Here is a 13263-nt window from a genome sequence, read left to right as displayed (position 1 = left end):
TTTTGTTTGTTTTTTCAAGGTAGGGTCTCACTCTGGTCCAGGCTGACCTGGAATTAACTCTGTCATCTCAGGGTGGCCTTGAACTCTTGGCAATCCTCCTACCTCTGCCTCCCAAGTGCTGGGATTAAAGGCGTGCACCACCACGCCCGGCTTAAACACAGAAATTTTTAATGTAAGAAATCTTATTTCAGGATAGAGAGATGGCTTAGTGGTTATGGCACTTACTTGAAAAGCCTAAGGACCCAGGGTCGATTCCCCAGTACCTATGGCTGGAGGCCCTGGCACACCCATTCACACACACTCTCTCTATCTGTCGCTCTCTTTCTCACACAAATAAATAAATAAATAAGAAAACCATTTAATATAAGAAAGAAATATCTGATAATTTTTGAAGTGTTATAAAAATTATATTTATTCAGGATGCTACACTTATTGTATTCCCTTAGAAAAGAATGAAAACCTGTTTATGTACCAAATATTTCACAATATAAAACTTTATACAAATCATGTGTAGCGCTTAAAGGCCTCTGGTATAGCTAAAATCCTGACACTACAGTTTGGATACTCCTGCTTCAGGGTCTCTAGTTTATCAAGTCTGTTCCATATTATTTAATAAAATTTAATCATTGTACAAAACACAAAGCTTTGTCTGTGCAGAAATACTCAAGCCAGGAAACCTGATGTAATTTTTATTGTCTTTTTCTCTCCCCTTCCCCCATTTCTTTCTATAGATATTACAGCATTAAACAGGCTGGACTTCTAATGATCATTTCAGCTGGGCTGACCTGGAAACACTTTCACGGGGGAGGTTAGTTTCCAAAAGTCATTGATACCCTTTCATTGCTGTTTGGATATTTCCTGATAAACACTTGTGCTTTGCACAACTTATCTGCTTTGCAGTCATGCATCATTTATAAGAATCTCTGGCAAAACCTCAGAAAAAGATACGCTCTTGTCTCGGGGCGGATGTCAGAGGCTGCAGCAGCAGGGCCAGTGAAGGAGCTCCCCAGGTGGCAGTGGCTTGGGCAGGGAGACAGCCTCTGGGAGCATTCTCCTCCTGGGAGCACGACAAAGTCTCAAAGAGAAAAAGAGCTACAAGAAAAGCCTGGCAGCAGGTGAAAAGAGAGAAGGACTCTTTCATGAGCGCCAGGTTACAGCTGGACTCCCTCTCTTTGGCAGGACAGTGGAGGCCAAGGGAGAGGAAATGGCGTGTGCAGTGGGCCTGGAGTCCCTCAGGGAGCTGGAACAAGAGATCATCCTCCAAGTCCTGTACCGTGATCGGGCCATTCAAAGCATCGAGGAGGAAAGGGTCCGGTAAGCTTCCTTTCACTCTGTGACCGAGCTTTTCCTGCCCGGGACTGCCACTTTCTGGCTTACTTGTGACTAGTACCTCAGGGCTTCTGACTCAGAAAGTTCCCAAGGAAAGCTCGAGGCTGAACATTAATTTTTGCTATTGAAAAAAAAATATATTTCACAATTGATTTCATAAGGTGCCTTTGTGATGTGTGCCATCCGCCCGATTTCCTACCGCGTGGGAAAATTGAAAGGGCACCATAAGGTTTCTGAGGGTCCCCCATGAGGAAATGCACGGCTAAGAATTTTCCTGCCTTACTTTTCATGGCACCTGGAGGTACCAAGAAGAGGCTTAGAAACAGCAAATCTGGGCTGGAGAGTTGTCTCAGCAGTTAAGGCGCTTGCCTAAGGACCAGAGTTCGATTCCACAGGACCCACATAAGGCCAGATGCACAAGGTGGTGCATGTGTCTGGAGGCCGTTTGCAGTGGCTGGAGGCCCTGGCGTACCCATTCTGTCTCTCTCCTAGTTCTCTCTGCTTGCAAATAAATAAATAAAAATATTTTTAAAAAGAAAGAAAGAAACAGCAAATCTGCTAGAATCCGCTGCTGTCTCTTCCCATAGCTCACTTTTACTTCCCCATTGGCGTGAAGCGGGGACTTGCTCAGCCTGTTCCCGCTTTGTCAACAGGGAGCAACTTTCCTGGCCTGGCTAAGCCTCTGGAACTGTTTGGTTTGAGTCCTTCTTACTCACTGGCAGCTCAAACCGTGTCAAACTGGCCCATTGTTAGCTGTGGAAGTCCGTCTGTAAATAACGTGGTATGTGTTTGTTAACATTCATGAAAGATGTGAGGCTTAGAAACTAAGCAGATGGCTGGGTGTGGTTGTGCATGCCTACGACCCCAACACTTGGGAGGTACAGGCAGAACAATCAGGACTTCAAGGTCATCTTTAGGTACTGAACAAGTTTGAGGCCAGCCAGGGCAACATGACCCTCTACCTCAAAAGAAAAAAAAAAAGAAAAGAAAAAGAAGATAAGTATATGGACCAGTACCATAAGCCTAGCTCAGTGGTAGACTATCTGCTTAACATGTAAGGAGCCCTGAGTTCAATCCTAGCACCAAAAGAAAAAAATATTTCTAATAGAATTCTTTCAAAGTGTATTGATATAAACACCACACAGGCAAACTGCATGATGAATGAAGGAAAATGGTTAACCAGGAGGTATAAATTCCTTTTTTACCCTCCCTTATTTCAAGACTCTATGTGAATGTGTAATTTTTTTTAAACCAAATCCATGATGTGGTATTATATGTGCTTCTTTTTTTAAAATTTTTATTAGCATTTTCCATGAATATAAAAAAAAATCCCATGGAAATTCCCTCCCTCCCCTCCCCCCACAATCTCCTTTGAAATTCCATTCTCCATCATATTACCTCCCCATCTCAATCATTGTACTTACATATATATACAATATCAACCTATTAAGTACCCTCCTCCCTTCCTTTCTCTTCCGTTTATGTCTCCTTTTTAACCTACTAAATTTTCTTTTTTTTAAATATTTTTTTAAATTTTATTTATTTATTTATTTGAGAGCGACAGACACAGAGAGTAAGACAGATAGAGGGAGAGAGAGAGAATGGGTGCGCCAGGGCTTCCAGCCTCTGCAAACGAACTCCAGACGCGTGCGCCCCCTTGTGCATCTGGCTAACGTGGGACCTGGGGAACCGAGCCTCGAACCGGGGTCCTTAGGCTTCACAGGCAAGCGCTTAACCGCTAAGCCGTCTCTCCAGCCCTGACTTACTAAATTTTCATTCATTAGAAACTATAATACACTGAGAAAAATTGAAAAGACTTAAAAAACTATTTATTTACTTATTTGTACATGTGTGTTTGTGGGTGCACTGGGGCCTCTCGCCGCTGCAAACAAACACCAGAGGGATGCTCCACTTTTCATGTCTGGCTTCATATGGGCGCTAGAAAATTGAACCCAGGCCAGCCAGCTTTGCAAATGAGCACATTTAATCTCTGAGCCATTACCCAGCCGCCAATATGGAAATTTCTTGGGTGACCTCTTCTAAAAGTAAGTAACAGACATTTAATTCATGTTCTGTTAATGACACCTTTTGGCACCCAAGGCAGTGTCCCTTTGCACTGTGACTCTTCTCTGGGGGAACTAAGGGTTGAACAGGAAGTGAACAGTCATTAAAAAAAAAAAAAAGCCAAGCCGGGCGTGGTGGCGCACGCCTTTAATCCCAGCACTCGCGAGGCAGAGGTGGGAGGATCGCCGTGGGTTTGAGGCCACCCTGAGACTGCAGAGTGAATTCCAGGTCAGCCTGGGCTAGAGAGAGACCCTATCTTGGAAAACAACAACAAAAAGGTAGCAAACATAGCTGGGGAGATGATTCCACGGTGAAAGGTGCTTGCTCCACAAGCTGACCAAACGCCCACATCAAGCTGGGTGCAAAGCGCTACACGGTTCTGTAAGCAATGGGAGGTTACATATGACCCTATCTGGCTTGCACGGCTAGCCCAGCATTCACAATGGGGAAACAAACAAAAGACAGCTTGTCTCAAAAAAAACAAGGTGTGGGCTGGAGAGATGGCTTGCCGGTTAAGCGCTTGCCCGCGAAGCCTAAGGACCGCGTTGGAGGTTCGATTCCCCAGGACACACGTTAGCCAGATGCAGAAAGGGGCGCACGCGTCTGGAGTTCGTTTGCAGAGGCTGGAGGCCCTGGTGCGCCCATTCTCTCTCTCTCTCTCTTTCTGCCTCTTTCTGTCTCTGTCTGTTGCTCTCAAATAAATAAATAAAAGTAAAAAAAAAACAATAAAAAAAAAGGTGGATACACAAGACCATCATAATAGGAGGAAAAGATCATGACATCAAAATAAAAGAGAACTGATTGAGATGGGGAGGGGATTTGATGGAGAGTGGAGTTTCAAAGGGGAAAGTAGAGGGGAAGGAGGGAATTACCATGGGATATTGTTTACACTTATGGATGTTGTCTATAAAAAATTAATTAATTAAAAAGAATGAGGTGGAAGGAGAGGACCAGCATCCCGAGGTTGTCCTCTGATCTTCATATGCATGCTATGCCATGTGTGTGCCTGCATTCACACACATGAACATGTGCACACTCATGCATACATGCAAAACACACACACAAGCACACACATTTAAAAAATATTTTTAGTGGCCAGGCATGGTGGCAGACACCTTTAATCTCAAGCACTCTGGAGGCAGAGGTAGGAGGATTACTGTGAGTTCAAGGCCAGCCAGTGTGAGACTACAAAGTGAGTTCCACCTCAGCCTGGGCCTTACCTCGAAAACCACAGGGCTGGAGAGATGGCTTAGCAGCTAAGGCACTTGCCTGTGAAGGCTAAGGACCCATGTTTGACTCTCCAGATCCGACGTAAGCCAGATGCATGTGGTGACACAGTGTGCAACATGTGTGACATATGCACAAGATGGTGCAGGCGTCTGGAGTCCGATCGCAGGGGCTGGAGGACTTGGCGTGCCAATTCTCTCTCTCCCTCCCTCTCTCTCATAAAAAATTATAAAAACAGGCCGGGTGTGGTGGCGCACGCCTTTAATCCCAGCACTCGGGAGGCAGAGGTAGGAGGATCACCAAGAGTTCGAGGCCACCCTGAGACTACATAGTAAATTCCAGGTCAGCCTGGGCCAGAGTGAGACCCTGCCTCAAAAAAGAAAACAAACAAACATTATAAAAAGACATATATATGTGTAAATATATATATATATATATATATAATATATATATAATATATATAACAGTAGCAATAGCATTAGTTACATAGTTTTATTACTGTACAGTAGCAAGGATGTGTACTCTGTGTTTAGAGATTTTTCTTTTTTTTTTTTTTTAATTTTTTTGGTTTTTCTTTCTAGATAGGTTCTCACTGTAGCCCAGGCTGATCTGGACTTCCCCAAGTAGTCTCGGGCTGGCCTTGAACTCGTGACAATCCTCCTACCGCTACCTCCTGAGTGCTGGGATTAAAGGCGTGTGCCACCATGCCCGGTTTGTTTATAGATTTTTCTATTATTTTTCTATGCCCTCCCCCCCACACACACACATGCGCACACACATATTTACTGTTCTTGGGCGCAGAAGAATAAATAAAGAAATAGCAGCTAATGCCTCCGAGCCAGGCCTCCTGCTTTTGCCCTGCTACCCCGAGGTGGGATCTGCCTCACAGGTGAGAACAGCCTGAGCCTGGCTGGCCTCGGACAGGTGAGGCAAGAGCCCAGCTCCCACAGCCACGTGGGAGCCCCGGAGTGCCAGACCCCACGGCCCTTGCCTTGCCACGGGTAGGTCTGCTCTGTGGGCGCTCTTGCCCGAAGTGGGGGTGGGGGGGTCTGGTGGGTCATTTTTCCACTCTGTGGCCGCAGGAAGCTGAGGACGCACCTGCAGCACCTTCGCTGGACAGGGGCGAGGAGCTCGAGCCGCGAGCCCCGGGAGAAGCGCTGCGCCCGCTGCCAGCGCGGGCTGGGGCCGCTGCTGAACCGCGGGGCCGTGTGCCAGGGCTGCAGCCACCGCGTGTGCCCCGAGTGCCGCGTGTTCCCGCGGAGGAGCCGGGCCTGGCAGTGCACCGTGTGCTTTGAGGACAGGTGAGCATCGCGGGTGACGCGTGCGTGCGTGTGCAAGTGCGTGTGCAAAGTGCGTGTGCACATCGCGCCTCTGACCCAGGCCTCCAGGATGGTGCCAAACAAGCAGTTGGCAGAGAGACTCATCACACACCTCAAATGCGATCAGGAAGGTATTTCCAGACTGACTAACGTAGAGCTATTTCTCTGCTTGGGGGTTATTTGATGACTCATATTAAAATGTTTCAATTTCTTTGCAATTTATAAAGCTTGTAATGGCAGATCATGGACTAGCCTAGGAGTTAAGTTCATTTGGATTTATTTGTTTTTGTGGGTGGGTGGGTGGGTGTGTACGGTAGGTGTGATGTCGTGTGTGTGCGGTGCCAATTGGCGGAGCTGGCGCTCTGCGCATGTGCGGAGGCCGGAGGCGAACCCCGGGCGTCCCGTTCCATCGCCGCCTTGTTTGCTGAGACAGAGCCTCTTCACCGGCTCTGCAGCTTTGCTGCTCCCACAAGCTCTAGCCATGCCCTGGTCTCTCCCTGCTTCCTGCAGGACTGGGGTTACAGACACGGGGCCACATCCCGATGGGGGTCACAGACGCCCAGAGGTTCATGTGAACTCTGGGAACTGCACTGAGCACCCTCAGCCCCCCCTCCTTGCTCCTATAGGATGCACTCTCGACCATTGAGCCGTCTCTGCAGCCCAGGCATCAGCTTTTATTCTTTGTGGGTTTTTTTTTTTTTTTTTTAAACAAGGTCTCATGTAGCCCAAACAGGCTTTGAACTCAATGTGTAGCCAAGAATGATCTTAAACTCCCCATCTTCCTGCTTCCAGCTCTCAAATGCCAGGATTATATATAGGCATGCACCACCACCCTGGCCCAACAATGCCTCGGTTGTCTCAGAGCGAAACCTATCTCCTTCAGTACAATTAAGAGAAAACGATTACAGAGATCTGACGTGGTCCTGCGCAGCATTCTGGGAAGCTTTTAGCCTATGTGTGATGTTTACCCACAGAGCTGGATTCTTCCTACTGATGATACACTAAACCCACATTTATTTGAACCTGTTGGTTATGAGTTTTTGAAAGTATTACTGTTACTTATTTATGTGTGAGAGGCGGCATTTCTCTCGATCTTTCTCTGCTGCTGTTCTTTGCTAAAGCCTGCTGCAAGATCCCTGGAATTCTCCTGCGTCTGCCTCCCTTCTGGCTGTCAGGGTGCTGGGATCAAAGAAACCAGTCATGGCCTCTGGATTTTCATGTGCGGTATGCAGGTCCAACTTGGATATTCAGGCTTGAGCAGTGAGCCGCCCGCCCAGCCTTTGGTGATGAGGGTTTTTAAAAAATATTTTATTTATTTATTTATTTGAGAGACAGAGAGAGGAAGGGAGAGAGAGAGAGAGAGAGAGAGAGAGAGAGAGGGAGAGGGAGAGAATGGGTGCACCAGGGCCTCCAGCCACTGCAAATGAACTCCAGACGCGTGTACCCCCTTGTGGATCTGGCTTAAGTGGGTCCTGGGGATATCGAACCGGGGTCCTTAGGCTTCGCAGGCAAAGGCCTGAACTGCTAAGCCATTTCCCCATCTCTGGTGGTGAGATTTTTAAATGCAGAATTTGTCCTTCTGAATGGGTCATTGAAAATAAGGAATATATTTAACTGCAACCCCATTGTTCAAAGCAAGATTGAGCCAGTTATAGATTTCTGAGCACACAGGAGGGGTGTGTCCACTTGTTGCGGGGGGGGGGGGGGGCAAGTGCAGAGCACAGTACAGAACTTATGGGAGGAAGGAGCCTGATACATATGTGCCTGTGGCGAGCAATCAGAGACTTGATCTGACCCGGGGGCAGGCAGTGCGTGAGTGGCGCCCACACGGAGCAATATGGCAGCTGGCTTCTCTTCCCTCAGACCAGGAAGGCTGTCTTTTCGGATACCATTACATTAATGTGCTTGGTTTCCTGTCCCTTTGCAGGACTTAATGCATGTCCAGGCACTCAGCCAGAGAAGTGGCTCAACCTGTTTTCTCTGCTGTTGAATTGTGTCCTCTGTTTCTGTCACCCTGTGTCACTGCCTTGAAGCAGGTTCTCTGGAGCCAGTGTCCTTCAGGCTTTCTTAGCTGGAGAATTCAAACCCAAGCAGTACCTGGCCACAGGGTGCTGGTGTAGACCTGGGCTGCCGGGGTAGCCAACAGTCATTCCAAGCTAGCTCTAGAAAGGTCTGAAGACTTTCTCCCCCACACCGTCAGCCACTCAGATTTGAAGTCCGATGGTGACCCTACAGATAAAGGCAGCTTTTCTCCTAACACTTAACTGTAAACCCAAATGAAAATAGGACTGGGCTGAGGAAGCTCCCAGGGGGTATCCCCCCCACCCTGGAGGGCATCATGCCCAGCGTTGTAACCTGACTCACTAAGTACATGAAGTCTCATTTCTAAACCTCAGCTTCCTTATTTTGAAATGAGGATGGTTTTCAAAATATCTAAGATAACAGCATTCTTCCAGGTGAATTCACACAGGATGCTCTGTGGGGAGAGAGATAATTTATAATAACACAAGCTTGCTCTCTTTCCATTTTGTCTTCTTCACAGCGCTCATCTTCCCTCTCACTTTGCCCATTCTCGGCCACCATCCCATATTAGGACAGGAACAAGGAGGAGGCCTTGGAAAGCGGAGCAGTTTCTCCCTGTCTCATATACTACGGCCTGGGAAAGGGGTTTAACTTCCCTTCTGTTTCTTCCCCTGTTTCTCCCTCAGCAAGTGACTGTGGGAATAAGACGAGGAAAGCAGATTTTGAGAGGTTAAGAAAGGGAAGGATTTAAAAATATGCATAGATGGGCTGGAGAGATGGCTTAGCAGTTAAGGCATTTACCTATAAAGCCTTAGCACCCAGGACAGTTATTCATATTTTGCAAGAAGTGTTGCGAACGTTTTGATAAAAATCATTTCTTTATCTTCATCATGATCCCCCAGCCCTTCGCCTAGTCACCTAGGATTTAATCTGAGTGATCCATCTGAATGATCAGTCTTTTTTTTTTTTTTCTGTCAGAATGTTGAAACCAGATCAGCTGAGCTGTGTGTGTGTATAAAATTGCAAAGCATTTTAGCTGCAAGAGAGTTAGATGTAAAAAATATTTCAGCGGGCTGGAGAGACTGCTCAGTGGTTAAGGCACTTGCCTGTAAAGTCAAAGGACCCAGGTTCGATTCTCCGGTACCCATGTAAGTCAGATGCACACGGTAGCGCAGGCGCCTGGAGTTTGTTGGCAGTGGCTGGAGGCCCTGGCATGCCCATTTTCTCTCTCTGCATTTACCTCTCTCTCTCAAATAAGTAAATAAAAATAAATATCAAAAAAACATGTTTAGGGCTAGAGAGATGGCTTAGCGGTTAAGGCACTTACCTGCAAAGCCAAAGGATCCCAGTTCACTTCTCCAGGACCCATGAGGCCAGATACACAAGGTGGTGCATGTGTCTGGAGTTCATTTGCCCTAGCTGAAGGCCCTGCTTCACCCATTCTCTCTCCCTGACTCTGTCTCTGCCTCTTTCTCTGTATCAAATAAATAAAGTATATTAAAAAAAAAAAACATTTTAACTGTGTGCATGCACTGGACCGTGGCAGTTAGGAATTACCAAGCGGCGGGACAAACATGAAGTTAGCGAGGGTGCTGTCAGTTTCCCAGGATTCAGCTGCTTTCTGTGGAATTTTTGCAGCCTGGGTTTCTCTCAGGCCTTCTTGAAGCTTCCTTGCCATCAGATCACTGTGCAGAGAGCAGATCTAAATGGATGTACTTTAAAAAAATTTTGTTTGTTTATTTATTTGAGAGCGACAGAGAGAGAAAGAGGCAGAAAGAGAGAGAGAATGGACGTGCCAGGGCCTCCAGCCACTGCAAACGAAATCCAGACACGTGCACCCCCTTGTGCATCTGGCTAACGTAGGTCCTGGAGAATCCAGCCTCGAACCAGGGTCCTTAGGCTTCACAGGCAAGCACTTAACCTCTAAGCCATCTCTCCAGCCTGGATGTACTTTTTTTAGGCCTTAGAGAACCCTGACTCCATAGACCATCAGCACCTTGTGTCAGTGAAATGGTGAAATTACCTTCAGCGGTCCAGGGGCCGTTGCATTCATTTGTAAACGTGACAGCTTGACCACGTGCAGAAGCAGCAGTTCCCAACCAAAATAAAAAAGCCCCTCAACCTGCCTCTTCGGGCCGTTGCTCACTGATGGCCATGAGGTCCAAATATCTTTCAGTGAGTGTCCTCCAGGCCCTTCATTATTCAACATTTGTGCACTGGAGCTTTCAAAGTTCTTGCAGCCAGCAATCCTCTTTCGCTAATGAAAGGGCAGTGTCAGCGGGACGGAAGGCCACAAGGACACGTGCTGGCCTCATGTAATCAAGTTACAAGAAAAACTGCAAAAATTTTCAAAATTTTTTTCAAATTTTTATATATATATATGTATGTATGTATGTATGTATGTATGTGTATATATATATATGGTGTTATATTATATATATAATTTTTATTTATATATTTGAGAAAAAGAGAAAGAGGCAGAGGGAAAGAGAGAGAGAGAAGAGAGAGAATGGGCACGCCAGGGCCTCCAGCCACTGCAAACAAACTCCAGACGCATGCGCCCCCTTGTACAACTGGCTTACGTGGGTCCTGGGGAATTGAACCTGGGTCTTTTGGCTTTATAGGCAAGCGCCTCGACCACTAAACCATCTCTCCAGCCCAGGTTAGCATTTTATGATATTCCTTCCTTCCTTCCAGCTCTCCCTCCCTCTCTTCCTCCTTCTTATGGGACTATCCACACCTACTGTGTCTGAAGCTGCCTTTCTGCTTGCTTTTCAGAAATGTAAAAATAAAAACTGGAGAATGGTTCTTTGAGGAACGAGCCAAGAAATTTCCAACCGAAGGTAAATGCTCTTAAAACCTTAGCTAAAGAAAAATGATAATTTCTAGTTTTGAAATATCTGGTGCTACGACTTTTTATTTTTATTTTTTAAATATAACCTTTATGGCCTTAGGATTGTCAAAAGATAAAATTTGCCATATTTAGCTCTACATCGAGCTGGCTTTTACCTGAGCTTCATGACCTGGGGCTGCCTCTGCTACCGTACAAAGCAGAAGGGGGTGTCCCGTGAGCTGCTGCAGAACGCTGGATGTTGTAAGGTGGAAAGGAGACAGAACAATCCGTTAGCTTGGTAGCCAGTATCAAGTTACTCCAGCTTTCTGCTTTGGGTAAGGGTCGTGTGTGAGCGTGTGTGTGTGAGTGCGCGTAGACCTTCATGGGGAGGCCAACTCCTCGGGCATCTTCTACCTGTTTTTAGAGAGTCTCTCAGTGACTTGGAGCTCACCAACCAGGCTAGCCTGGCTGGCCAACGAGCCCCGGAGATCCTCCTGTCTCTGTCTCCCTGGCACTGAGGTGACGCTCACGCTCCACCACACCCAGGGTTGTTTTTATTCAAACCTGGGTTCTGGGACTTGAACTCAGATCCTCATGCTTGAGAGGCAAGCACTTGACTGACACAGCTATCTGGCGTTGTTTTGAAAGGGTCCCTTTGTGCTGTAGAGGCGTCACCAGGACTCCCTTATACCACTCATATCGACTGGAGACCCCTGTTTCCAGGAGAAGCTAGTCTAGTTTTGGATGTACCTGCTTCCTTAAAGGTTGTATGATTAGCATGAGTGACTCCATCTTGGTTTGGTCTGGCCTGCGGGGGCCTAGTGCAGGTGCTTGGTCCAGAGCAGCGGCCTGCCAAGTCTTCTGTTTATCAGTAGACAGGCCTCCGTGCCTGGCGCTCCATTCCATTTGTTTGTGCTTTCCTGACCCGGTGCCTTAACTCAGCCCATTGGTCACCCATACTTGGGGCTCTTCCCTCTCTAGGCCACGTCCATCCTGCTCCATGAAGTTTCCCATACTTCCTGCTTCTCAGTAGTATTGCCTTCTGAACACAGCAGCTTCTGGCTTGCACATTTCTTTTCCGGGAGTGGTGGCAAATGCCTTCAATCTCAGGACTAGGGAGGCAGAGGTAGGAGGATCTCTGTGTGAGTTCAAGGCCACCCTGAGACCACATAGTAAATTCCAGGTCAACTTGGGCTAGAGTAAAACCCTACCTTGAAAAATAAAAAATAAACAAATAAATAAATAAATAAAAATATGTTTTTGAGGGCTGGAGAGTTGGCTTAGCAGTTAAGGCACTTGTCTGCAAAACCAAAGGGCCCAGGTTCGATTCCCCAGGACCCACTTAGGCCAGATGCACAAAGTGGCGCATGCATCTGGAGTCCGTTTGCAGTGGCTAAAGGCCCTGGCATGACCATTATCTCTTTCTCTCAAATAAATAAAATAAAATAAACCAAAATAAATCAAAAAATTTTTGAACTGGGCACGGTGCACATATCTTTAATTCCAGCACTTGGGAGGCAGAGGTAGGAGGATCACTGTGAGTTGAATGCCACTCTGAGACTACAGAGTGAATTCCAGGTCAGCCTGAGTTACAGTGAGTCCCTACCTTGAAAAGCAAAAAAAAAAAAAAAAAAAAAAAAAAAAATTTTTTTTTTTTGAAATTTATTTGTGAGCAGAGAGAGACATGGAAAGATACGGAAAGAATAGGCATGGCAGGGCCTCTTGCCACTGCAAGCAGATTGCAGATGCATGATCCACTTTGTGCATCTGGCTTTACGTGGATACTGAGGAATGCAACCCAGGCCAGTAGGCTTTGCAAGCAAGTGCCTTAACCACTGAGCCATCTCTCCAGCCCCACATTTCTTCTGTAATTGCTGCAAAGCGCTGCTTTATGACAGAATTATTTGTGCACTTTTATTTTTGTTTCTCTCCACAAGTAGAAAATGTGTTTTTAAAATCTTGTTTGCCGGGTCTGTGAGTGGCATTAGAAGGAGCAGAGACAAGTGATTGTGGGGTACGTCTGTGTGGCATACAAGTATGAGGGGACACCCGGTCTTATTAAGCAGTATTTACTGAAAAGTCTCAAACCACACACTTTCTCTATTTTTATTGCTTTGTCTCCTTTTTTCCTTTCTTCTTCCCTCCCTCTCTCCTTTCTTCCTTTTTTATTTTAAGGCAGGTCTTACCGTATAGCCCAGGCTGGCTTAGGCTCAGTATGTAATTAACTTGCCTCAAACTTATGACAATCCTCCTGTCTCAGCCTCCCAAATGATGGATCACATACAGGTGAGAGCCAGTGTGTACACATGCACACAAATGTTCATGTGGAAGATGTGTGTGTATGTAGACCAGAGGACAACCTTGGATATCATTCCTTAGGCACCATACATCTTTTTTTTTTTTTTTTTTTTTCCTGAGGTAGGGTCTCACTCTAGCCCAGGCTGACCTGGAATTCACTATGGAGTCTCA

General features: G+C 46.5%; 1 protein-coding gene across 2 annotated transcripts in view; it reads left to right on the top strand.

The window, feature by feature from the left end:
- The first annotated feature begins 1204 nt into the window (after nt 1-1204).
- Sytl3 (synaptotagmin like 3) overlaps nt 1205-13263 on the top strand; it is a 54762-nt gene continuing 42703 nt past the window's right edge. For both annotated transcript variants that reach the window (XM_045159397.1, XM_045159396.1), the window contains exons 1-3: nt 1205-1314; nt 5703-5921; nt 10740-10804. In XM_045159397.1, the coding sequence (XP_045015332.1) occupies nt 1205-1314; nt 5703-5921; nt 10740-10804 (394 nt within the window). The remainder of the gene's footprint in view (nt 1315-5702; nt 5922-10739; nt 10805-13263) is intronic.

Source organism: Jaculus jaculus, chromosome 9, assembly GCF_020740685.1.
Source record: "Jaculus jaculus isolate mJacJac1 chromosome 9, mJacJac1.mat.Y.cur, whole genome shotgun sequence".
NCBI lineage: Eukaryota > Metazoa > Chordata > Mammalia > Rodentia > Dipodidae > Jaculus > Jaculus jaculus.
This window is presented reverse-complemented; position numbering and strand designations above follow the sequence as displayed.